Genomic DNA, 27284 nt, shown 5'->3' with positions numbered 1-27284 from the left:
ACTTCTATTCTATTAGATTTTTTAATATGAAATTAAACTGTGATGAAGAAAGAAACCTCTGACCAGTAAGATCTTGAAAGGTTTCCATAAAACATGGCAAAGCCACTCCACTTAGGTCCCGTCTCTTGAAGAGCTTCCATGAGATGACACCACCTGGCATGGGAGGCCAACCACTCTGGAGACTCCAGGCTTTGCCCACTTGAAATGGGACCTCAGGCTTTGGAAAACAGAGAAAAGACACCAAAATTTCTCCCACCTTATTGAGCGACTTTAGCCGTGAAAGAGCATCTTGGTCGATAGAAAGTCTCTGTCTTTCAAAATACGCCAGAATCTCTCTCCTGACATCCTCCTTGGGGAGAACCAAGAAGATTTTGATGCCCAGATCTGCCGTCATCTCTCCATTTTGGTCCAAGTACAGTTTTCTTTGAGAAATATTGAAAAACTCGTTCTTCTTCAGAAAGGGATGAAACTATAATGGGAATATCCAAGAATTTGAAAAGTTGAAAAGTTTGTTTCTTATCCCACATTGAATCTTTCTTCCACAATTGTCTCATCTTCAAATATGGTTAAATAGGATACAAATACTACCATTATTTTCATAAGTGAATGAAAAAGTTTGAGAAAGATTTGTCCATCATATACTGACAAAATACAGAGAAAATATAATCGACACAATTGGTCAATTATAGGGAACATTCTAGAGCAGATGACAAATAAAATGAAGAGAGGGGGAAAAAGGTTTATTCATAAACTCTTTGAAAACAGGAGGTTGATTCCCAGAAAGCATGGGTTGATCAAGAAGAAAGTTGTCAGGCTAATCTTCCCCCTGGTCATCCTGATGGAAAACACCTCCAGATGGAGAGTGGCTGGCTCTGGAGAATTTGATCGCTGAAGAGGGAGCCGGGTTTAGAGAGGGGAGAGGCACTACCGATCAGTGCTTAGTTCTTCATCAGCTGATTGAAAAATACATATCAAATAGACCTGCATCATTCTACGCCTGCTTCATAGATCTCAAGGCAGCCTTTGATACGGTTCCCAGGACTAAGCTATGGGAGAAGCTGGAAGCTGCCTCAATTGACCACAGGCTTCTTCATCTCTTACCTGCCCTGCATACTAAAACATCCCTCAAGGTGAGGTGTGACATGCAGGGGTCCCTCTCAAAGTCAGTTAAAACTCAAAAGGGGGTTAAACGGGGACATTTTGTCCCCCCTGCTTTTCAACTTTTACATAACCGGCAGGGTAAAATGGCTAAACAAACTAAATCACCCCCCCCCCCAAAAAAATAGGTGACCGAAGCATCGCCCTCCTGCTCTATGCAGATGCCCCTGTGATCCTCTCCAGGACACCAGAGGGCCTTAAAAGAGCCTTGCAAGCCCTTCTCCAGATCAAAAAGGCCAAAACTTGATTCATGGTATCTAAATGGCCACAAAATAGAGCAGGGAAGCCCCTTCAAATCCCTGGGGGTGGCCATTCAGGCCAAGGGTTCAAGAGAGATGCAGCTGCCCTGGGCCAACGATCAGCCAGCACCATTCTTCATTGTTTCCGCACAAAGGGAAGCTACTATGTCCCTGCTGCTCTTAAGCTTTTTGTGCCCAAGTCGCTAGCACAGCTCCTTTATGGGACGTTGCTCGGACCGTCAGCCTCATGTTTTACATCATTAGAAGTAGTTCAATCCAAATTCACCAGATCAATTCTCCAGATGCCACGTTGCCTCTCAAATGCACTTCTGCGCCTGGAGACAGGATTGACAGAAGCCGAAGCAAGAATCCGTATAGCTGTTGTGGCCCACCAGTGGCCAGTGGAGCTGGCAGCAGATTCGGACAGTGAGGAGGTTGGGGAGGGACATGGGCCAGTCCTGGAGTCTGGGGAGGCTCTGATGAGGGCTCTGTGGTAGTGCGCACACATTTGTGAACCGGTAGGGAAGGTAAGTGAATTTCACCCCTGGATTCTCCCCTCTTCTCTGATCCTTCCCTAGGCAGCCTCTCTTCTCCTCATCCCAAAAGTCATTCTCACACATCATTGCACTTCCTAAATAGATTATGGGAACTCTGGTGATATCACTGGATTTCAGTAACGGACTCAGAAACAATTGTGTGATGTGATTAGAAAACTGAGGGGCGGGTGGTATGATAACTAAGTGGATAAAAACTGTCTTCAAAGTGATACTCAAATAATTTTTAATCTTTTTAAATTTTTCCTAAATTTTTCCTTTAATCTTTTTAAATTTTAAATAATCCTGAAGGTTATGTTTCTTTTTTTTATTGATTAACCCATGGGCCAAATCAAAGTGCAGTTTGCAAACACAAAGTGCAAACACAAATTATTACTAAAATCCGATAAAAACAATTTAAAATGGAGTTTGAATAAAATACAATTTAAAATGAGATTGGAATAGAATATAATAATATATGGATAAATAAAATATAATAAAATCATATTTCAATATCACCCCTTCAGTCTACGCCAATCAGCCCCACATATGCCGATCTCAACCGAGCCATTTTGCTCAAGTACTGAGCTGTATTAAATGTTTTCAAATTCTGGCTGCAGATAAGGTGAGTCGTTTTGATATGGGATTCCCAATGGGTCCTTCGTTTGGTCTATGGACCAAGGTACCTGCCTCTCACCCTCTTATGCAGGCAGCTATCAAACAGGATGTGAGCCAGGTCTTCTGCCTCTGCCACTCTGCAAATGCAGAGACCTCCATTATAAGATCTAGAGTGGCATCTCCCATATCTGACCATTGTGTCCAGCTGTTTGAATCTCACTCGCGTAAATCTCTCCCTAAGATGTTTTGGCAGTTGTAACTTTAAATAGTTGTCTAGTTGAAAAGTAGGTTTGTATTTGCTCAGCCATTTCAACTTACCCACCTTACTGAGAATAGCCTTGTCATTTTGTGCTTCTACATCCTTAATTCTTTGGGCAGCTGTTTTTTTGAATTGTTCTCCTGTTACGCAAGAGACAGGAAAGCCACAGCTGCTTCCAAAATTAATCAGTTTAGTGATCCAAGAGGTTTGTGATTGTGAGTTTATCTGCTCTAGTAAACATAACTTGGGGAGTCTATCAGTCTCCATTTCATTGACTTTGTGCCAGTGGTTAAATGCTTTGATCTTGGATAGTGGATGAATTGTATAAATTCCCAATTCAGCTCTAACTGCTGCAGCAGATGTCCTTAGATCTACACCCACAATACAGCTCAGGTGCTGGGACTGTGTTTGTTCTAGAACTGTGGTTGAGTAGAAATCCCAAACTTCTGCTCCACACAAGAGCATAGGGGGAACCTTTATATGCTTTAATTAATGGGCCAGGGATTGAAGGTTAGGGATAACTTTTTGCTATTGGACATCAATTTTTCTATGTTATCATTAATACGGTCAAGTTGATGAATCCCCTTCACACAAGATTTGATCTAAGATGTAGATCCTAGAATAAGCTAATTTGATGTGATTTAACTTAAAGAATATAAAGTTTTTCTACTTAGAAACCTTATTTGAAGCATCATTTTAAAAGTTTGATAAAATAACAATGGTTTTAAATCAACTTAAAGGCGATAATCAGAAGCAAGCTACAATTGTTGAATCGGATGGATTGGATGGATGGACTGGAAGTTAATTTCCTGCTGGCATCCCTGAAGGAGGAGTCTGGTTTGAAGGCAGGCTGCTTGGAGATGGCTGGAGAGGCCATGGACCCTGAAGACTCAAAGTGGCAGAATGGATGACTGAAGAAATGGATTCTTTCAAGAAGATTGAGGGAGATTGAGGGAATGGACGTGTCATACTTAACCGGAAAACAAATCTTAAAAGTCATTGAGTTTCAATTTACAGGAGGTCCTGTGACTTTGGGGAATGGAAATCAGTTGCTGGGAAAGATCCTAATTAAAGTTTTAAGGAAATGAAATATTATTAAGAATTAAACAAAGATATTGAATCATGAACAGATTCAGGATGGATCAGAGATAATGATTGTGGTGGTCTGTGGTACATAATAAGCCCCTGCAAATTGTCTGAGAGTTAAATATAATAGGAGAGAACAGACACTTTTGAAGTTTTGAAATTTAATTTTTTTTTTAATTGCTGTTAACTACATTTTTTATATACAGCAGACAGATGACAAGTCAAGTAGTTGCAAATATATTGGTAGAAGTTTATAATTGTGGGCCTAATTTGCAAGGGGGAGAAATGTACATCTGTCAGTATTCAACTGGGAAAGAATATATGCGTATGTGGTTTTATCTGTTTTTAGTGCACAATTTTTTTAAAAAATGTTTCATCTAATTTTGTTCTGACTTTGTAATAGTTTTATTTTTTGAAGTTTGTATTTTACCTTTTTGAATAAAATAAAATTTAATGAGAGGAATATCAAGTTTCCAGAAACAATATTTATCATCAGCACATACAGAAGGGTGTATATGTAAAAAGCAGTAGAAAAATATCTGAGTTTTAGCAACTAGGACTTGACTAACAACAGAGTCTCATATAAGAAAATGAATGGTGGACTGGAAGAAAGATGAGGGACCCCAAACTTCATATGTATGTTTGTGAAAATGATCTCAAAATTGTAGTTACCATATTTTTCGGAATATAAGACGCACCTGACTATAAGACGCACCTACCTTTTTTGGTGAGGAAAAGAAGAAAAAGGAATATCCCTCTGCCTCTGAGTAATTTTGCCTAGTTGCAGCAAACAGCCTGCTTTACTTTCATTTTCGTTTTCAGCATAGCTTGATTAGCACACGGGGAAAAAAATCTGCTCGAGCTGCTCTTTGCAGCAAGCAGCAGAGCACTGCGCAAAACAACTGAGAGCAAATCAGCTGAGAGTTGGAAGGCCGATCCAATCAACTTGTGCTAATTAGGCTGTGCTGAAGCTGAAAGGAGCTATTTTTTCTTGCTGTTTGCTTGCAAGGAGGCAGAGGCCAAAGGGTGGGGGCCAGTGGGTGGGTAGGGCTATATTCGGTATATAAGACGCACCTAAATTTTCACCCCCTTTTAGGGGGGAAAAAGGTGCGTCTTATACTTTGAAAAATACGGTAACTGATTCTGAGTTAGCAGGGAGATGTTCATGGAAAGAAGGCAAATGCAACCATAAGAATTTCAGGAAGTGAACGTTCTGGTTAGTGGAGACCCCAACTCAAGGACCAGGTCCCCTTGCAGGCACTACAAGTGGAGGAGAATTTGCTGTTTTAGAGCTGAGCAGGTAAAGCAGAGAAGTTCAGTCTCCACTCCATGGATTATCTGAGTGCAAAGACTGAGCAGCCATCAATCAGAGAAGCTTTAACTGGGATTCCTACAGAGAGGAGGGGTTGGGCTAGATGGTCTCAGGGTCTACTCCAAATTTATGAAGGTTGTCATGCCACAACATGTATCTATTGTGCTGTTGTTGCTCTAGCCCCACCTAGTGGCCGGGGGCAGATAAGCCTAACTGTATGGTCTGAAGCCAGACTCCCTTTTCTCTCAGCCTTTGGAGGAGACGGAAGCAGCCGGTTTGACCGAGACACATGGTCATCCGGAGGCCTCCGTCCCTCACACGGAGCATCGCTGGAGAGGTTCCAGCTGCTTCTTTGTTGGCTCTTAGTTAATGCTGCCTATCTCCTATTTATATTTGATTTTCACTCTTTGCATTTCCTCAGTTTCTCCGTGCCCTTTTCTCCCAAAGAAACACCCAGATCCACCCCAGGCTCCCTTTCACTGGAGGAGAAGAGGGGGGGGGTTAGCTGCCTGTTGAGCTGCACACAGACCAGTGGTGGGTTGCTCCCGGTTCGCACCGGTTCCCGCGAGCCGATAGTGGTGACGATATGATGTCACCGAACCAGTTCTCCCCCCCGCCCCTCCCCCCTCCCCTGCATTATTCTTACCTTTTATTTGACCCCACCCCCAATCTTTTGCTGCTTTCTGAGTCCCAGCTGATCGGCTAGAAGGGAAAAATCTGTTTAAACTCTTGCCGTGGGGCTTCAAAGGTCCGCCCTACAGCTGATCAGTGTTAAAAGAAAACAAATGAGTAGACCAGTGGTTCCCAAAGTGGGCGGTACTGCCCTCTGGGGGGCGGTGGGATGCCTTAGGGGGGTGGTAAGAGGCAAGCAAACAGCCAGAAAAAAACAACTCCTTTCAGCTTCAGCATAGGCTAATTAGCCCATTGATTAGATCGGCCTCCCAACTCTCTGCTGATTTGCTCTCAGCTGTTTTGCGCAGGGCTCTGTTGCTGCAAAGAGTTAAATTGCTGGAGCAGATTTTTTTTTTCTCCTTGTGCAAATCAAGCTGAAAACAAAACTGAAAGTAAAGCAGGCTGTTGGCTTTGCTGTTTGCTGCAACGTTGAAAAATTAGGCAGAGGCAGATTTCTTTTCTTTTTCCTCACCAAAAAAGGTAGGTGCAAACAATGGGAAATTTAGGGTGAAAGAGGAGAGTTTAAGATTTTAAAACACAAAAGAAAAAAGCTCTATTTAACTAGGGAATTGTAATAATTGAGATACTATTAATTGTATATTGTGTTGAAAGCAGGAATGGTTAAGTTGTGGTTTGGAGGAATATATGGGGGAAATTATTTGGTTTATTATTATTGGTAAATATAATTAATTGATTTGTAAGAAATTGGATTGCATGGAAATAATTGGAATATTCATGTTCATATTGATTAATATACAAAAAAGATAGTTATATAACTAATTGATTTATATTAAAATGTTGAATTTTTATTAAATAACTAATATTACATAATTAATCAATGTGAGGATGGATATAAAAATAGATGACAATGGGAAGGGGTATAATATAGAATAGAAGGGAAAAATTGAATTTGATTAAGATTAGAGATGAGGATGAAGGGTAATATTGATTTTTTTAAAAAATAGATGAGGAATAAATATGGCAAAAAGGAAATATAGAAATTGTAAATTTAAGTGAAATGACTAAACACTGTTTAAATTTGTGAACCGGCCAAATACTCTGTTCAAAGAAAATACATTGTATGTTTGTATGTGTGTTTCTAATTATTGCTATTTATTCATATTTGTTCTCTTTTATTCTTTAAAGTTTAACAATTCATTCTTTATCTTAATATCTTTATATTTGTTTGGGGTTGGCTTTCTTCCCTTTCATCTTTTTTATTGTACAGCAATCTTTCTCCTCAAACCTACCACCTCTCTCTTTTCTTTCCTTCTTATTTTCTCTTTCCCCCACTCTCTTCTTCTCCTCCCTACTTCCTCTTCCTTTCTCCTTCTCCTCCTCTCTTCCTCCCTCTCTTACCCTCACTCCTACTCTAATTTCCCTTCCCTTCCTTCCTCCCTTCTCTTCCTTCCCTCTCTCTCCTTCCTTCTTCCATCTCTCGTCTCCTTCCTTCATCCCTCTCTATTGCTGCATCCTTTTGTGCATATGGACTACTCAGAGGGCTGAAAAAGTTATTTTTGACTGGTCCTCGCACTTTTGACCAGTCCTCGAACTTACGAATGTCCTCACATTTTACGTTTTTTGCCCTATCTTGTCACCATGGTGAAGAGAAGCAATTGTGAAATGAGTGACACGGTTGTTAAGAATGCTACAATGGGCATAAATGTGAGGATGGTCATAAGTGCGAAGACCGGTCAAAAGTGCGAGGACCTGTCAGAAATCACTTTTTTCAGCCCTCTGGGTAGTCCTTTTGTGCATATGGACTACTCAGAGGGCTGAAAAAGTTATTTTTGACTGGTCCTCACACTTTTGACCAGATCTCGAATTTACGACTATCCTAAGGTGACCAGATTTTAACATTGGTAAAGAGGGACATTGTGGGCGTGGCTTATTTTGTGGGTGTGGCTAGCTGGTCATGTGACTGGGTGGGTGTGGCTAGCTGGTCATGTGACCGGGTGGCCATGGCTATGTGTATAGGGTAAGGTGAACAGATTTTAACATTGGTAAGAAGGACACCATTGTGGGCGTGGCTTATTGTGTGGGCGTGGCTTGAAGGCCATGTGACTGGGTGGGCGTGGCTCGCTGGTCATGTGACCGGGTGGCCATGGCTATGTGTATAGGGACTACTCAGAGGGCTGAAAAGTCATTTCTGACAGGTCCTCACACTTTTGACTGGTCCTCACACTTATGACCATCCTCACATTTATGCCCGTGCAGCATTCTTAACAACCATGTCACTCATTTCACAACTGCTTCTCTTCACCATGGTGACAAGATAGGGCAAAAACGTAAAATTTGAGGACAGTCGTAAGTTCGAGGACTGGTCAAAAGTGCGAGGACCAGTCAAAAATAACTTTTTCAGCCCTCCGAGTAGTCCATATGCACAAAAGGACTAACCAGAGGGCTGAAAAAAGTCATTTCTGACAGGTCCTCGCACTTTTGACTGGTCCTTATACTTATGACCATCCTCATATTTATGCCCGTGCAGTATTCTTAACAACCATGTCACTCATTTCACAACTGCTTCTCTTCACCATGATGACAAGATAGGGCAAAAATGTAAAATGTGAGGACAGTCGTAAGTTCGAGGACTGGTCAAAAGTGCGAGGACCAGTCAAAAATAACTTTTTCAGCCCTCTGAGTAGTCCATATGCACAAAAGGACTAACCAGAGGGCTGAAAAAAGTCATTTCTGACAGGTCCTCGCACTTTTGACTGGTCCTCACACTTATGACCATCCTCACATTTATGCCCGTGCAGCATTCTTAACAACCATGTCACTCATTTCACAATTGCTTCTCTTCACCATGATGACAAGATAGGTCAAAAATGTAAAATGTGAGGACAGTCGTAAGTTCGAGGACTGGTCAAAAGTGCGAGGACCAGTCAAAAATAACTTTTTCAGCCCTCTGAGTAGTCCATATGCACAAAAGGACTAACCAGAGGGCTGAAAAAAGTCATTTCTGACAGGTCCTCGCACTTTTGACTGGTCCTCACACTTATGACCATCCTCACATTTATGCCCGTGCAGCATTCTTTACAACCATGTCACTCATTTCACAACTGCTTCTCTTCACCATGATGACAAGATAGGGCAAAAATGTAAAATGTGAGGACAGTCGTAAGTTCTAGGACTGGTCAAAAGTGCGAGGACCAGTCAAAAATAACTTTTTCAGCCCTCTGAGTAGTCCATATGCACAAAAGGATGCAGCAATAGAGAGGGATGAAGGAAGGAGAAGAGAGGAAGGAAGAGAAGGGATGAAGGAAGGGAAGGGAAATTAGAGTAGGAGTGAGGGTAAGAGGGGGAGGAAGAGAGGAGAAGGAGAAAGGAAGAGGAAGTAGGGAGGAGAAGAAGAGGGGGAGGAAGAGAAAGTAAGAAGGAAAGAAAAGAGAGAGGTGGTAGGTTTGAGGAGAAAGATTGCTGTACAATAAAAAAGATGAAAGGGAAGAAAGCCAACCCCAAACAAATATAAAGATATTAAGATAAAGAATGAATTGTTAAACTTTAAAGAATAAAAGAGAACAAATATGAATAAATAGCAATAATTAGAAACACACATACAAACATACAATGTATTTTCTTTGAACAGAGTATTTGGCCGGTTCACAAATTTAAACAGTGTTTAGTCATTTCACTTAAATTGTCAGGTATGCTTCCTTCAGTATCCAGGAAAGAAAACCCCAAACTCAAGCATTTTGAAGAATTTGGTACTTTTACTGAATATGAAAAGATTAACATCCCAGTGAAAAGCTGGAAGTGATCAAAACGCGCGAAATGCATCTACTAAGCTTCTTCCCCCCCTCGTGTTTATAGTTTCTCAGCCAATCTAAAGGTCTTCCAAAGGTCAGGTGGCAACACGTCTGGCAGCGTCATCCATCAGGAATGTCAGGACAGTTGGTCGGCCATCCCCTTCTGAAATGTAGTTTCGATTTCCCCGAAGTACCCTCCTACAAAGACAAACCCCCTCCTGCTCTCTTCCCCCCCTCTGCTCCATACCTAATCCCTCCCCGTTTCTTATGGCAGCTAAAGCAGGAAAGCTGATGCTGACATTCGGCCCCTCTTGCAGAAGAGACGTTAGTCCTAATTAAAAGGAAAAAGAGAAAGAGAAACAGAATATATACAATGATCAAGGTTTATCAGGGTATTTGGCATAGAACTGTTGAACTTTCTTGGGAGCTCGGACATCCCGTTTATTTACCCATTCAGCCTGAGATAGTGGAAAATGTTTCCAGGCAATCAGATATTGGATTTTACCATGGTGTTTTCTAGAGTCCAAGATTTCCTTAACCTCAAAATGTTGCTCCCCTTCTACTAGGATGGGAATTGGAGGGTTGCTATGATCAACCCTTAGGGGAGATGAGTGTTCAGGTTTCAATAAACTAACATGAAATACAGGATGTATTCGTCTCAAAGTTTTTGGTAATTCTAATTCAACTGTCACTGGATTTATCAGTCTGATCACACGGAATGGTCCTACATACTTAGGCCCCAGCTTTTTAGACCTCTGGGTGGTTTGTAAGTATTTGGTAGACAAATAAACTTTATCCCCCACTTTGTAAATGTGAGTTGGGGACCTTTTCTTATCGGCTTGTGCCTTATGAGCTCGGTGTGCCTCATCTAATGCCTTACGAGTCACTGTCCAGGTGCTCCTTAATTGTTCTATCCAGTCTATCAAAGAGGGATTTTGAGGATTCTCTTGAGGTAACTCGGGAATGGGTACAAAATCCTGGCCTGATGCAACCTTAAAAGGGGTGAATCCGGTGCTACTATGCACAGAATTGTTATACGCCACTTCTGCAAATGGCAACAAGTCTACCCAATTGTCCTGTTGGTAATTCACGTAACATCTAAGGTATTGTTCGAGTACCCCATTGGTTCTTTCACAAGCACCATTTGTCTGAGGGTGGTGACTGGAACTCAACCCCTGTGCGGAGCCTATCAATCTTAAAAATTCTCTCCAGAAACTGGAAGTAAATTGCACACCCCTATCAGAAATTATTCTTTTAGGAGACCCATGTAGTCGGTAAATCTGCCGAATAAACAACTTTGCGAGGGTTTTTGCTGAAGGGATCTTTGAGCAAGGTATGAAATGTACTTGTTTAGAAAACAAATCAGTTACTACCCAAATGACAGTGCAGCCCTCACTGTCGGGTAAGTCCACCACAAAATCCATAGATATTTCCTTCCATGGGGCGTTCGGTCTAGCCACACTTTGCAGTAATCCAGGGGATTTTCCTGGAGGTCTTTTAGCCGAGGCACATACTGGACAACTAGCCACATATGTCTGTATGTCCTTTTTTAGTGCAGGCCACCAAAACTGTCTCTTAACAAGATGTAAAGTTTTGACAAACGCAAAGTGTCCTGCGGCTTTGGCATCATGCGCATATTTCAATACGGTTGGTCTTAATGTGGACGGAACATACAATTTCGATCCAACCCAAGCTAGTCCATTGCGAAGTGTGCATTCATTCGAGTGGAGTTTAAACCACTCGTCAACTTTTAGTGCTTCTCGTAACTTTTCGAGTAAATCCCCTGAGAGTTCTGGATCGGTTTTACTCTGCGCTCTGGTAGTGACGGGTGTTGCCAATTGCGTTAAGGGGATCATTGGTTGAACCAGTTCCTTCTTTATGCTGTTGTACTGTGGCAATCTGGAAAGTGCGTCTGCCATGAAATTTTTTCCCCCAGGAAGGTAACGTAAAGTGAAATTGAAACGCTTGAAATGTTGGGCCCAGCGTGCCTGTTTGGGTGACAATTTGCGTGGTGTTTTTAATGCTTCTAGATTCTTATGGTCAGTCCACACCTCGAAAGGATGTTTTGCCCCCTCCAAAAATTGTCTCCATGTTAACAGCGCCCATCTAACTGCAAACGCTTCCTTCTCCCATATGGCCCATCTCCTTTCTGTTTCAGATAGTTTACGGGATGTGTAAGCACAGGGTTGTAATATTCCATTCTCATTCTTTTGCAAGAGTATCGCTCCTACGGCAACGTCGCTAGCATCCGCTTGTATTACAAAAGGTTGTTCTATGTCGGGGTGTTTGAGCACAGGTTCAGCTGCAAACAGCCTTTTCAGTTTTTCGAAAGCGGCCTGACAGTCCATAGTCCATTCTAGTGGTTTCGAGGGTTTGGGTTTTATTTCCCCTTTTGTTTTGAGCAAGTTTGTAATTGGCAGTGCGATTTTTGCGAAAGAGGGGATAAATTGTCTATAAAAGTTAGCAAACCCTAAGAAACTCTGTAACTGTTTACGGGTGCGCGGTGCGGCCCATTCCATTACTGCCCGGACCTTTTCCGGGTCCATCTCTATTCCCTCATGCGATATACGATATCCAAGATAGTCGATTTTGTCTTGATGGAATTCACATTTAGAAAGTTTGGCATAGAGTTCAGCTGCTCTGAGTTTATTCAAGACCGCTCGAACCAATCTTATATGGTCGGCCATGTTGTCAGAATAAATTAGAATATCGTCCAAATAGACCAACACCCCCTTATATAGATGCTCATGCAACACTTCGTTGATCAACTGCATGAATACGGCCGGGGCCCCCTGTAGTCCAAAAGGGAGTACTCTAAATTGGAAACACCCCAGTGGGCAATTAAATGCTGTCTTCCATTCATCTCCCTCTTTTATTCTTACTCGGTAGTATGCCTCTCTTAAATCAAGTTTGGTAAAAAATTTTCCCTTTCCTAAATGGGCCAACATGTCCTTCATAAGTGGGAGGGGATAGACATTTTCCACGCAAATGGCGTTCATGTTTCTATAATCAACAACTAATCTGAAGGATCCATCTTTCTTTTCGCGGAACATTACTGGCGCTGCTACCTTGGGTTTGGCTCGTTCGATAAATCCCCGTTCTAAGTTTTTGTCAATAAAATTTCGCAATTCCTCCAATTCTCGAGGTGTCATGGGGTATATTTTTGGTTTGGGAAGCTTCACCCCTGGGAGTATTTCAATGGTGCAGTCAGTGGCCCTGTGGGGAGGCAGATTATCAGAAGCTTTTTCACTAAACACTTCCTTGAGGTCCCAATATTCCTTCGGAATTTTCTCTTCTCCCTCAATATAGTTAATGGCTACTGCGGCCCCTTCTGGTCTTATGTCGTCCCTTAGGGAGGGGCCTTCCTTTTCGGGAGGTGGTTCTGCCGTACGGATGCGCAGGACCCCCGTTTTCCAATTTACTCGTGGGTTCCATTTTCGAAGCCAGGGCAGTCCTAGAATTAGGGGCCTTTCCATGCCAGGGGCTACAATAAAGCTGAGCTTTTCTATGTGATTCCCCAAGTGTAGTTCGAGGGGTTCGGTCATAAAACTAGCTGGGCCCCCCCCTGCAATCGATCCATCTAATTGACAAAATGCAATGGGTCTTTTTAACGTTTTCAGTCTCAGTCCCATTTCCTCCACTACTTTGGGGCTAATTATGCACCTAGTGCACCCCGAGTCCAACAGGGCTAACAATTGCGCGTGAGTTCCTGTGGAGGGCACCCTTACTTCTACGGGGATGAGTAAGGGTTCTTCCGTGTGACTCACCCGTTCATCGGTGTCCGAGTCGGAGTCTGTCTCGCTGTCGTCATCGTTGGTCGGAGTTCCCAACTCACGCTGGTTCCGGGGAGTGAACTCAACGACTTCTCCTTTCAGGGCGGTGCCGCGGGTTTTGGCGGGTATTTTATCGCTTTTCTTTTGGCTGGCCCCGGTGGCTTTTGGCGGTGGTTTGGAGAGACATTCGGCCGCCCGGTGACCCTCCTTCCCACATTTGAAACAGGTGAAGGGCTTTGACTTGGGTTTGAATTCGGTCTTCCCGCCAGTCATCTTGGCCGCCCCCTTACGGTAGAGAGAGGATGACTGGTCCCCCATCCGCCTTCCTCGGAGTTCACTCCGTTTCAGCTCGATCTCCACATCCTCAGCTACTATGTACCATCTATCCAAATCATCGGGGACCCCCATGCTCCTGCAATCTCGATATATCTCATCATTCAATCCATCCTTGAAACTCTCCAAAAGCGCCATTTCTGACCAGCCTGTCATATAAGGTGCCAGTTCACGAAACTCTTGGATATACTCTGCCACCGGCCTCCGGCCCTGCTGAATGCTCTTCATTCTGAGTCTCGCCTTTCGTTCAGCTAAATGATCTTCAAAACGTCTTCTAAGGGCCCTCATGAACTGGTTGTAATTTCTCAGCAGGAGGGAGTTGTTATTGTGGAGAACTACCATCCACTCAGCCGCCACTCCCTCTAGGGCATTCGCAACGCTTCTGACTTTAGCCGCCTCTGTTTCGTAGTCCTCCCCCCAATCTTGCATGTGGTTCCACACTTGGGTCAGGAAAAATCCCAAGGTTTTAGGATTTCCATCAAACTTTCCAGGAAGGGGGGGGATTTTTGGCTTTTTACGTCTGCGGGGGGGGGCCTGCAGGGCTGGGGTTCTCTGGCCGGCTGCATCTCTTCCTCGAGCTGCCGAAGCCTGGGATGTTCCCTCCTCAAACTCTTCCTCTCCCCCGCAGGCTGTCTCTTCTGCCTCCCCCCTGGGGTCTGCTTCCCCCTTTTCCACAGGAGTTTCAAAAGACTCACGGTTTTTTCTGCTTTCTTTCACATCACGGATAAGCTGCAAGGCTTGATCTATCATGAGACGTTCCTTCTGCTGTTGCATCCACACTGCCTCCCTTTTCCGGGGTCTGGAAGTCGTCACTCCCCGGGGATTCTCTCCCCAGTCCGGCAGTCTGCCCACACCCTTGGACCATCTAGCTTCCTCCGGTTCCAAACGGAGTTTTTCCAGCCATTCTGCAGTTTCTCTTTCCGACTGGAGGGCGGTTGAACTTGCTGCCCCCATCTTCCCTTCGTCATCACTCCCACGATCTGACATACTTTGGATTTTCAGTCCCCTCGGGTTTTGTCCGGGATGACTGAGATGACTTCCAGCTTAATGTCAGGTATGCTTCCTTCAGTATCCAGGAAAGAAAACCCCAAACTCAAGCATTTTGAAGAATTTGGTACTTTTACTGAATATGAAAAGATTAACATCCCAGTGAAAAGCTGGAAGTGATCAAAACGCGCGAAATGCATCTACTAAGCTTCTTCCCCCCCTCGTGTTTATAGTTTCTCAGCCAATCTAAAGGTCTTCCAAAGGTCAGGTGGCAACACGTCTGGCAGCGTCATCCATCAGGAATGTCAGGACAGTTGGTCGGCCATCCCCTTCTGAAATGTAGTTTCGATTTCCCCGAAGTACCCTCCTACAAAGACAAACCCCCTCCTGCTCTCTTCCCCCCCTCTGCTCCATACCTAATCCCTCCCCGTTTCTTATGGCAGCTAAAGCAGGAAAGCTGATGCTTACAATTTCTATATTTCCTTTTTGCCATATTTATTCCTCATCTATTTTTTTAAAAAAACAATATTACCCTTCATCCTCATCTCTAATCTTAATCAAATTCAATTTTTCCCTTCTATTCTATTTTATACCCCTTCCCATTGTCATCTATTTTTATATCCATCCTCACATTGATTAATTATGTAATTATGTAATACAGTTGTTTAATACAAATTCAACATTTTAATATAAATCAATTAGTTATATAACTATCTTTTTTGTATATTAATCAATATGAACATGAATATTCCAATTATTTCCATGCAATCCAATTTCTTACAAATCAATTAATTATACTTACCAATAATAATAAACCAAATAATTTCCCCCATATATTCCTCCAAACCACAACTTAACCATTTCTGCTTTCAACACAGTATACAATTAATAGTATCTCAATTATTACAATTCCCTAGTTAAAAAGAGCTTTTTTTTCTTTTGTGTTTTAAAATCTTGAACTCTCCTCTTTTGCCCTAAATAATTTCCCATTGTTTACACCTACCTTTTTTGGTGAGGAAAAGGAAAATAAATCTGCTGCCTAATTTTCCAACGTTGCAAGCAAACAGCAAAGCCAACAGCCAGTTTCACTTTCGTTTTGAGCTTGGTTTGCACAAAGAGAAAAAAAAACTGCTGGAGCAATTTAGGAAGAGCAGGGCCCTGCGCAAATCAGCTGAGAGGGGGAAGCCGAGCTAATCAACGTAGGGCGGCCCTTTGAAGCCCGGCAGCAAGAGTTTAAACAGGTTTTTTCCCTCTAGCCAGCAGCGGGGATTCAGGAGGCAGAATGAAAAATCGGGACTTTTTTAAAACGCCGCGGGACGCGGGATAAATTGCTCAAAAGCGGGACTGTCCCGCCAAAAGCGGGATGTCTGGTCACCTTAGACTATCCTCACATTTTACGTTTTTTGCCCTATCTTGTCACCATGGTGAAGAGAAACAGTTGTGAAATGAGTGACATGGTTGTTAAGAATGCTGCACGGGCATAAATGTGAGGATGGTCATAAGTGTGAGGACCTGTCAAAAGTGCGAGGACCTGTCAGAAATGACTTTTTTCAGCCCTCTGAGTAGTCCCTATACACATAGCCATGGCCACCCGGTCACATGACGAGCTAGCCATGCCCACCCAGTCACATGACCTCCAAGCCACGCCCACAAAATAAGCCATGCCCACAGAACCAGTAGTAAAATATTTTAGAACCCACCCCTGATACAGACCCACCTGCAGTGGGGACGGAACGAAGGAGAAATTCCACCATCCTAATCACCAACCCACAAATACGGGAATTCATTCAAGAAAGAATACAGCATTTTCAAATGAGCAGAGTTTAATATCAAAATGCCACGGTATCTACTCTTTGGAACCATTATTCTCTGAGTAATTAAATTGGCCAGATCTGTCGAGACGGTTCCCCTCCTTCTCCTCTGGATTCCTCCTCCAAAGGATCTAAGATTAATGGATCCATATCAGGATCCCATACCTGCCATGGCTGCAGCCTTAGAGACCCCAGCGTCTTTTCTCCCTCCTTCCTTCTCCTCCTCCTCGATCTAGAGGAATCAGCGGCATTCAAAGCCTGGGCCATAGTCTTCATCATACTGTAAAAGTGATGGTCATTCAGGGCCCGGATCCTGTTCCTTTTCTCCTGGGTCTCCAGTGGGGCTTTCTGGGTGCATCTTCTGCGGCCTTTGAGAGAAAAGACGTTCTTTGAAAGAGAACAGCGGAAATAAAGATCTTGAAACTTTTCTTCCACAAAGAAATGGGGTTCAAAGGCAGAATCCCTTGGCCTGTTTTTGAACACAAAACCAAAGTTCAAGATACTATGGATGTATTTGAGAAGTCTACGCTTGTTTAGAGTGTACCCTATAAAATTTGTGAGGATCCAGACTTTCCCTTCAATGGGTCCTGGCAGGCACCTAAACGTTAAATGGAAAGGAAGAATTCTCTCCCAAATTAACTCATATTCCATGAAGTGAACAAAGACATTGATTTGTCTCCACTTAGAGAGGGAATCCCTGAGGGATGCTGTTGTGTGTCCAGTTGTTGAGAACAGTTGTGATATAACCACACAAATTTCACTCCTGACAAGCATAGGAGGAAAAATCCTCATGAAATTCTCTCCATTTTCTGTGTCTGAAGCAAAGAGGCCAATCAGGGTCCATCTGAAATGGAGGAGCAGTGGGACAATTGTTGGGTACTGGAATCCTTCTTTGGGATTCATCCGGTGGAAAAAGGGGAATTTGCTTTTATCACTCAGAGCCTCTGAAGCAATTGTATGACTGATCTGAAAAAGCAATGAAGAATGCTATGTTATATTTGGGGTCAGATCAAATCCAAAATATTAGATTTTAATAAATCCAACCTGGTTCTCCTGAATGTGTTAGAATAGTTTGTTAATCAGACATTGTTTAAAATATTAAAGACAGAATATTAGCAAGATTGTATCATAATAATGGAAAATAATAAGCAAATTAAAAAACAATAAAAATGTAAATCATATTACTGTATCACCTCTACAATTTATCACAATTAGATTAACACGTGCAAACTGGAGTATTCTATTCCAATAAAGGGCCTATTATAATTTTCGAGGATTGCTGCATCTTTTTTTTGCTTCTCTATCCCAGATTCTTTCTGGAGGAAATTTTTTAACTTCTTTCTCCAGTTTTCTACAAGAAACAGGCAGACCTCAAAGCCTAATAAGATTTGTCAGTTGCATAATCAAAAGTTTGGTCTTTAATTGAAGTTTTGTCTGTTCCAACAGCCACAATTTTCAGAGTCTGTCAGTTTCCATAGATTACATTTTATGCCAATAATACCCATATTTTCTGAATTGAGACAAAGCAGAAATTGTGTAAATTCCCAAATCAGCTCTGAGGGCAGCAGCTGGAGTCCTTTTGTCCACCCCAAGATCCTCCTCAGAGGCTGAGATTGGGTTGGTTCTGCTGGTGGTTTCTCTCTGGAGCCCCAAACATCAGATTGATGGAAGAACATGGGGAAAAACTGGGCCTCAGATACTTTAATAACTGGGGCTGAGGAAGCTGGAGAGCTAAGAGGTTTTCATTTAAGCACCACTTTCACTCCTGCCCTTTCTCTAACTGAGCTCCTTGGATGATGAGGGAGCCAAGATTCAGGCTCAGAGAAAACAACCCCAGGTAAGGAAAGGTGTTACTTGCTCTACTGGATTACCCTCAAATAGGCATCTATGGCTATGATGTTGTTTTCCAAAAACCATCACTTTTGAACTTGATTTATTAATTATCAGGTAATTATTATGACAAAAGAAATCAAGTCTTCTTCACAGGGTATACAATCCAATATTTAAGTGTGATAATATCATATTATCAGTGCAATCAGTGTGTTCCAATAAGTCTTTAGCAGGCTAAACATGTGTACCTATAGCAGAACATATAACAAAATAAAAGGGTTGGAAGGGACCTTGGAGGTCTTCTAGTCCATCCCCCTGTTCAAGCAGGAAACCAGGTATAATAGCAGTAACTGTGAGAGGGATCCTGGAGTCTTAGTGGACAACCAATTAAATATGAGTGAAGAGTGTGCAGCGGCAGCCAAAATAGCCAATGCAATCCTAAATTGCATTAACCGAGGGATACAATCAAGATGAAGGGAGGGACTAATACCACCCTATAAAGCCTTAGTAAAATCACACCTAGAATCCTGCATCCAGTTTTGGTCACCACACTATAAAAAAGATGTTGAGACTCTAGAAAAAGTGCAGAGAAGAGCAGCCGAGATGATTAGGGGACTATAGGCTAAAATATACAATGAACGGTTGCAGGAACTGGGCCTGGCTAGTCTAGTGAAGAGAAGGACCGTGGGAGACAGGATAGCAGTCTTCCAATACTTGAGGGTCTGCCACAGAGAGGAGGGGGTCAAGCTGTTTTCCAAAGCACCCAAAGTCCAGACAAAGGCCGGAGAAGGAATAATTGATGGAAACTGAACAAGGAGAGATTCAACCTGGAAATAAAGAGATAAAGTTGCCTTCAGAAGTTGTAGGAGCTTCATCACTGGAAGCTTCCAAGAAGAGACTGGACCATCATCTGTCAGAAATGGTGTCGGGTCTGCTTGGACTAGATGACCTACAAGGTCCCTTCCAACTCTGTTAATCTGTATCTATCTATACTATTCCAGACAAGTGGCTGTCTAGTCTCTTCTTCAAAGCCTCCAGTGATGGACCACTCACAATTTCTGAAGGGTAGACGTTCCATTCCTCACCATTAGGAAATTTCTCCTTAGTTCTAGGTTGTTTCTCTCCTTGTGTAAGGATCGCCTCTCCTTCTAACTTCAGAAAGTAAGAACTCTTGAAACGTGTTTGTTCAAAAGGATTTCTTTTATTAAGAAGAAGTGACAGCCATCCAGATAAAGCACGATCTGAATACCCTTAGGCAAGACAAGTAGGATTAAAGCAGTAGAGGCCCCTCCCTTTAAGTCAGAATGTAGATTTTAGCCAATACACAAGTGTGAAAATGTTTTCTTTGCTAGCTTCTCTGAGAACTTGAAAAAACATGCATTCCCACCATTATCTTTTAAAGTGAAACAACCCACATGGCTATCATAAACATTCCTCCACGTTAAGAGGATCTCAGGGATCTTTGGCGCCAGGATATTGGTTGTAAAATATCTGATGACACAGGCCATGCTAGTAAATTGAATCCAAGTCTCCCCCTTCTTCCAATTGAATGGCAGTATCACTTTTAGGGATCTGACATGCTACCCTCCTTAGAAACCAAAAGGATCCACCTGTAAAACAAATATACACAATATTTCATGATAGTATATTAACAAGGGTTGTTAGGATATTGGGAGTGAAATTTTCTCAGTAAAATTGGAGCCCTAACATGGTGTTTAGTGACCCATTCATTGTGTGCTGATGGTAAATGTTTCCAAGCAACTAAGTATTGGATTTTCCCTCTGTGGATCCTAGAATCAGGGATTCCCTTGATCTCAAAGTGTTGTTCATGTTCAATCATGATGGGAACAGGTGGTGTAGATGCAGGTGGTCTGAGGGATGAGGTTACTTTTTGTTTGAGTAAACTGATATGGAATACTGGGTGGATCTGCCTGAGTGTCTTTGGAAGAAGTAGCTCAACTGCTACTGGATTGATGATTCTAGTGATGGGGAAAGGTCCAATGAACTTTGGCCCTAGTTTCTTTGATGGTTGTAATGATTTCAGGAATTTTGTAGATAAGTATACTCTGTCTCCAATATGAAAAGGTTTGGGTTCCATGCTTTTCTTGTCAGCTTGAATCTTAAAAGCTTCTCTAGCTTCCTGTAAGGCTAATCTAACCACTGGCCACATGTTTTGCAAATTATCCATACACTCCTTAAGTGAGGGGATGGTTGGTTCTTCCGTGGGTTGTTTAATTTAATTTAATTTAATTTAATTTAATTTAATTTAATTTAATTTAATTTAATTTAATTTAATTTAATTTAATTTAATTTAATTTAATTTAATTTAATTTAATTTAATTTAATTTAATAATTTAATTTAATTTAATTTAATATTTAATTTAATTAAATTAATTTAAATACCGCCCTTCTCCCGAAGGACTCAGGGCGGTATACAGCCAATCTAATAAAAACAAAACAATATGAATATTAAAAACAATATTAAAATAGATTAAATTCATTTTGGCCGAAAACAATTTAAAATCATATATAAAATCCCCCAGAACAAGACAAATTGAAATCAAAATTAAAATCAATTCAAAATTGAGGAAGTTAGGCTAGCCCGGCTTGATGGAAAAACAGCGTCTTGAGGGCCCGCCGGAAGGTGCGCAGGTCCGGAATCCTCCGGATCTCTGCACCATTCCACAGGGCTGGTGCTCCCACAGAGAAGGCTCTCCCCCTGGGGGTCGCCAGCCGGCACTGCCTGGCTGACGGCACCCTGAGGAGTCCCTCTCTGTGGGAGCGTACTGGCCGGTGGGAGGCAATTGGCGGCAGTAGGCGGTCTCAAAGGTATCCTGGTCCTATGCCATAGAGCGCTTTAAAGGTGGTCACTAACACCTTGAATCGTACCCGGAAGACCACCGGCAGCCAGTGCAGCTCGCACAGGAGGGGGGTCACTTGAGAGTGCCACCTCGCTCCCATAACCACCCGCACGGCCGCATTCTGGACCAGTTGGCGCTTCCGAGTACTCTTTAAGGGGAGCCCCATGTAGAGAGCATTACAGTAGTCCAGGCGGGATGTAACAAGGGCCTGAGTGAATGTGCATAAGGAGTCTCGATCCAGGAAGGGATGCAACTGGCGTATCAGGCGAACCTGATAAAAAGCCCCCCTGGCCACGGCCATCACATGGTCTTCTAAGGACAGCCTAGTGTCCAGGAGGACTCCCAAGTTGCGAGCCCTCTCCTTGGGGGACAGATGTTCACCCCCAATAGTCAGTGATGGTGTCATCTGACTATATCGGGAAACCTTCCTTTTCCAACAAGCCGGGCTGGCCTAATTCTTTTTAAGTGTTTTTAATTGTTTTGTTTATTGTTTTAATTAATGGGGCCAAATTTATATATATATTTTAACTGTATTTTAATATTTGTATTTGATGTTTTTATTTGGCTGTTCACCGCCCTGAGTCCTCAGGGAGAAGGGCGGTATACAAATTAAAAACAAATAAAAAACAAATAAATAAATAAAACACCGGAAACCACAGCCACTCGGTCTTGGAGGGGTTGAGCCTGAGCCTGTTGCTGCCCATCCAGACCCGTACGGCTTCCAGACACCGGGACATCACTTCCAAGGCATCACTGGGATGGTCCAAGGCATCACGGGGTGGAAATGTACAGCTGAGTATCATCAGCGTACTGATGGAAGATCACCCCAAAACCACGGATGATCTCACCCAGCGGCTTCATATATATGTTGAACAGGAGTGGCGAGAGGACTGACCCTTGTGGCACCCCACAAGTGAGGCGCCTTGAAGTCAACCTCTGCCCTCCTGTCAACACAAACTGTGACCGGTCAGAGAGGTAGGAGGAGAACCACCATAAAACGGTGCCTCCAACCCCCAACTCCCCCAGCCAGCGCAGTAAGATACCATGGTCGATGGTATCAAAAGCCGCTGAGAGATCTAATAGGACTAGGACAGAGGAGCAACCTCTGTCCCGAGCCCTCCAGGGATCATCCAGCAGCGCGACCAATGCCGTTTCCATGCTGTACCCAGGTCTGAAACACGACTGGAACGGGTCTAGATAGACAGTTTCATCCAGGTACCGAGGGAGCTGTCGCCCCACCACACTCTCAACAACCTTCACCACAAAGCGAAGGTTGGAGACTGGACAGTAGTTTGCCAAAACAGCCGGGTCCAGAGAGGGCTTCTTGAGGAGAGGCCTCACCACCGCCACTTTCAAGGTGGCGGGAAAAGAAGCGTTGGTAATCCCCTGGAGCCAGCCTTGTGTAACCTCCCGGGAGGCCAGTACCAGCCAGGAGGGACACGGGTCCAACAAACATGTAGCGGTGCTAAGCCCACTCAGAACCCTGTCCATGTCCTTGGGAGCAACAGAGTCAAACTCCTCCCAGATAACGTTCTCAAGACCGCCCTCCCACACCCCATCTGAAACCACCCAGTCGGAGTCCAGGCCATCCCTAATCTGAGCGATTTTATCGTGCAGATATTGCACAAAATCCTCGGCCTTGCCCTGCAAGGGGTCTTCCCGAGTTCCCTGTTGGAGTAGGAAGTGGGTCACCCTGAACAGGGTGGCCGGGCGGTTATCTGCTGATGCAATCAGAGTGGAGAAGTACCTAGACTTTGCCACCCTGATCGCCACTAGGTAGGTCTTGATATAAGACCTCACCTGTGTCCGGTCGGATTCGGAACGGCTGGTCCTCCAACCACTCTCTAGGCGTCTTTTCCGGCACTTCATCTCCCTCAGCTCCTCAGTAAACCAAGGAGCTAAGTGAGCGCAACACCAAATCAGTGGCCGCAAAGGCACGATGCAGTCCAAAGCCCCAGCCACCTCCCTATCCCAGGAGGCCACCAGGTCTTCAGCCGAATCATGTGCCATCACCTCCGGGAATGGCCCAAGCTCCATCTGGAATCCATCTGGATCCATCAGGCGCCTGGGGCAGAACCATTTCATTGGTTCTGCCTCCCTGCGGCGGGGTGTAGCAGTATGAAAATCAAGCAAAGGAGAGAATGATCCGACCATGACAAGGGTTCTATTCCTATTTCCCCTATATCTAGGTCATTCAACCACTGACCAGAGATAAAAATCAGATGCAGAGTGTTTCCCCCCGTGTGAGTGGGGCCATGACTTACTTGAGTTAAGTCCATGGCCGTCATGGAAGCCATGAACTCCTGAGCCGCTGCAGACGTCTCGCCGACAGATGGCAGATTGAAGTCTCCCATCACCATCAACCTGGGAGTCTCCACCGCCACCCTGGCTATTACGTCATACAAGTAGATACAAGTCATACAAGCTCAGGCAGGGTCGCTGTCATATGGCAGGGAGCCAGGTACGTAAGCAGCAGACCCAATTGCCCACCACAGCCCCACTTCACAAGGAGGGACTCACAACCGGCTATCTGAGGTACAGTGGCCTCCCTTGGAACAAGATCCTCTTTTATAATAACCGCTACCCCCCCACCCCTTCCCTGAGCCCTTGGCTGGTGGAAAGCCCAGAAACCTGGTGGGCACATCTCAACGAGGGGGAATCCCCCCTCTGGGCCCAACCAGGTCTCCGTGACACCTGCCAGGTCCGCACCCCCTCCCGAACCAGATCACAAATGAGGGGGGCTTTATTGGTCATGGACCTGGCATTACACAACAACAGCCTCAGGCCTGGGTCCCGGGGATCCGTGCAACCCAGATCCCGAGAGGAGCACTGGGGGTCGGGGCGCACCACCGCTTGTAACCAGCAAGTGAGTGCCTCTGAGACACGATGTGGCCGCCTACTCCCACCATACCTGCCCCTCCCACTCACAGTACCAATGGTCAAGCCTTCCTTAGTTCCCAATTTCGCACCTCCCGCATCGCCCTCCGCCCGGTCACCGCCCCCCTCCTGTGGGGTTTCCCCCAACCCCACATAACCACCCCCCCTTAAAATTCCCCCTAAAAATCTCCTCATGAGACCCCTCAACCCCTTTGTTGCATCATGCCACCTCTCAGGGTTCCAAAACCCGTCCTTAAGGTGGGCCCTCGATAGCGAGGAGGGCCAGGCCTGCGAGAGGGGGGAGTCTCGCAGTGCCAAGAGTTCGGCTGCGGTATATGTCATTCAGTTGGGCGGTAAGTGAAGGATGGCAGGGGGACCGATGATCTATGGTAGTGTAACAGTCCATTATTTCCAGTGGACTCCACTGCCCTCTCACAGCAGTAGGAGGAGTCTCCAGGCAGTTCCACATAGTCCTGAGGGCAATGTCCAAGCTGTCGTCTCATGGCGGCTGCCTGGCTGATGTAAAAAATTGATGACCCGGCCCATCTGACATGGCTACTTCCTCACTGATCTCATAATGGCTGTCCTACATCTTCTCCCACTAGGGGTCAAGTTGTAAAAAGATACACCATTCAGCAGGTACCACTCCCCCGGGGGAGAAAGACAGATTGTCCGGAGGCAGGGGGGTGGATGACAGTCCTTTTTTTTTTCTCCCAGAGGCCAGGTCGATGATACACCCGTCACACGCTCCAGTATTTGCCACATAATCAGGGCGGGAGAGGGAGAGGGGGAGGGCAAGGGGGGGAACATCCAAGGGGACCAGAAACCGATCGACCTCCAGCCCCCTCTGACCCCATATCTCTTCCACCCTCCACCCTTCATGGCTTCAATCTCAGGTCTCCAGAGTCAATGCAGGACCGGTGTTAAAGTCCTGCTTCCCAGCCCAAACCTTCTGAGGTAGAGTTCCCACACAGACTTCCTCTGTCAGCCTCTATCGGCCTCTGTTGGCCTCTGCCTCCACCACGAGCCTCCACCTCCAGTTCCTCATATCGACATCACGGTTGTGGCCGCCATTGCCCACCGCCGCTGGCCACCGCGCCAGCCACACCAGGATCCCAGCAGAATCTTTTCCCCCCATCCACATCCCCAGGTCTCCAAAATGTTTGGGGGGGATCCGAGGGGGTCGCCAGGTCCCTGCGCTACCATCACAGCTGCCATCGCAGCCGGCATCGCCGCCGCCACCCTGGCCACCGCTTTCTCCGACACCGGGAGGCTCCTGTTGATCCGGCGTCTTGGTTACAGCCACCATTGCCCGCCGCCGCCAGCCACTGCATCAGCCTCACCAGGATCCCAGCAGAATCTTCCCCCCCTCCACACCCCCAGGTCTCCAAAATGTTCGGGGGAGATCCGAGGGGTTCGCCAGGTCCCTGCGCTGCCGTCGCAGCCGCCATCGCAGCCGCCACCCTGGCCACCACTTCCTCCGACACTGGGAGGCTCCTGTTGATCCGGAGGCTAGGCCGTCTCTCCCCCGGCGCTCCCGGCACTCCCGGAGCTCCACATACCCAGCCACTGGTGTTTCGGGGGAAGAAAAAGACCTTCCCCCGCTGGGTGGGGTCCCCTAACTGGGGCTAGGGGTGGTGATGTTCATGCCATCCCCCAAAGGGCCCCCCATTGTCCGATCTTCAGCTTACTCGCAACGCAATCTTCTTACTGCCGCCAATTTGGCGCATGCGCAGATGGTTCAGTTCAGGCATGGGGCTGAAATCCTGGCCTGTCGCTACTCTAAAAGGGGTAAAACCAGTGCTTGAATGTACAGCATTATTAAACGCAACTTCAGCAAAAGGCAAAAGTTCGGTCCAGTTATCCTGTTGAAAATTAATGAAACATCTTAAATATTGTTCTAGCACTGAGTTCAAAATTTCAGAATTACCATTAGTACACGGATGAAAGGATATGCTCAACCCCTGGCCAGTACCAAGTAAGCCCAAAAACGCCCTCCAAAAGTTGGAGGTGAATTGAGCCCCTCTGTCGGAGATGATCCTTTGTGGAGCACCATGAAGTCGATAAATGTGTATTAGGAATAATTCGGCTAAACTTTTAGCAGTTGGGATCTTTTGGCAGGGTATAAAATGTGCCTGTTTTGAAAATAGGTCTGTCACAACCCAAATAACAGTATTTCCCTCACTGTTTGGCAATTCCACAATGAAATCCATAGCGATCTCTCTCCAAGGCGCTGAAGGATCAGCTACCTTCTGCAATAGACCTGGGGATTTCCCCTGGCGTCTTTTTGCTGCTGCACAAATGGGGCAGCTAGCTACATAGCTTTCTATGTCCTTTTTTAGTGATGGCCACCAAAATTGTCTTTTAATCAGGTGTAAAGTTTTCACAAACCCAAAATGTCCAGCTAATTTGGAGTCATGGCACCGTACCATTAAGCATAGTCTTTGGCTTGCAGAGACATACAACTTCCCTCCCACTCAAGCCAAGTCTTCTTTCATCAGACAGCTGGATTTGTTGTTCAAAAACCATTCATCAGTGGCCAATGCTTGTTTAAAAGTATGGGTGGTGTCATTGCCCATCAATGTCTCTTGTTTTGCCTGGGATCTGGTGACTACTTTAGCGGCTAGTTGATTGTTTTTTCTTTTTGTTGTTGTTGTTGTTTTTTTAATTTGATTTATATGCCGCCCTTCTCCGGAGACTCAGGGCGGCTTACAATGTGCTCAGCAATAGCCTTCATACTTTTGTATATTTATACAAAGTCAGCTTATTGCCCCCACAAACTGGGTCCTCATTTCACCTACCTTAGAAAGGATGGAAGGCTGAGTCAACCTTAAGCCTTGGAGAGATTCGAACCAGCAGTAATTGCAGGCAGCTGTGTTAAAAACAGGGTGCTTAGACCACTGTACCATCAATTGCACAATGGGTTTGATTACGTCTGACTTTGCACTATTGTATTGCGGTTTTCTGGATAGCACATCCATCAGAAAGTCCCCCCCCCAGGAGGTATTTTAGAGTAAAATCAAACCGTTTTAAATACTGAGCCCATCGTACTTGTTTTGGGGAGAGTTTCCTTGGGGTCTTTAGGGCTTCTAGATTTTTATGATCAGTCCAGACTTCAAAAGGGGTCTTACTGCCTTCTAGGAAGTGCCACCAGGTTAACAACGCCCAACGAACTGCATAAGCCTC

The 27284-nt window shown here is 44.7% G+C and overlaps 3 protein-coding genes across 3 annotated transcripts in view; all 3 read right to left on the bottom strand.

Moving 5' to 3' along the window:
- The window catches only part of LOC148111939 (vomeronasal type-2 receptor 26-like), a 271952-nt gene that overhangs the window by 182900 nt on the left and 61768 nt on the right, over nt 1-27284 (bottom strand). The window lies entirely within an intron of this gene.
- On the bottom strand, nt 5-23581 carry LOC148111940 (uncharacterized). The gene is made up of 3 exons (XM_087879407.1): nt 23486-23581; nt 16696-17496; nt 5-469 (listed from the first exon to the last, which is right to left on the bottom strand). Exons 1-3 carry the CDS (start codon nt 23579-23581, stop codon nt 5-7), a joined length of 1362 nt encoding a protein of 453 aa, XP_087735533.1.
- On the bottom strand, nt 9571-15177 carry LOC148111941 (uncharacterized). The gene is made up of 2 exons (XM_087879174.1): nt 13394-15177; nt 9571-9957 (listed from the first exon to the last, which is right to left on the bottom strand). Exons 1-2 carry the CDS (start codon nt 14717-14719, stop codon nt 9952-9954), a joined length of 1332 nt encoding a protein of 443 aa, XP_087735300.1. The 5' UTR covers nt 14720-15177; the 3' UTR covers nt 9571-9951.

The sequence above is a fragment of the Pantherophis guttatus genome, chromosome 15 (assembly GCF_059756535.1).
Source record: "Pantherophis guttatus breed Tessera chromosome 15, ASM5975653v1, whole genome shotgun sequence".
NCBI classification, from domain to species: domain Eukaryota; kingdom Metazoa; phylum Chordata; class Lepidosauria; order Squamata; family Colubridae; genus Pantherophis; species Pantherophis guttatus.
This window is presented reverse-complemented; position numbering and strand designations above follow the sequence as displayed.

Bases quoted from the DNA above. Each gene is read 5' to 3' on its own strand.
- LOC148111941 (XM_087879174.1), bottom strand. From the start codon at position 14,719: ATGTCAGATCGTGGGAGTGATGACGAAGGGAAGATGGGGGCAGCAAGT.
- LOC148111940 (XM_087879407.1), bottom strand. From the start codon at position 23,581: ATGGTGATGGGAGACTTCAATCTGCCATCTGTCGGCGAGACGTCTGCA. The intron at 17,497-23,485 runs GTAAGTCATGGC...TTGCTTTTTCAG, and splicing joins CGGCCATGGACTTAACTCAA to ATCAGTCATACAATTGCTTC. The intron at 470-16,695 runs GTATGGGATCCT...TTCCCATTATAG, and splicing joins TAAGGCTGCAGCCATGGCAG to TTTCATCCCTTTCTGAAGAA.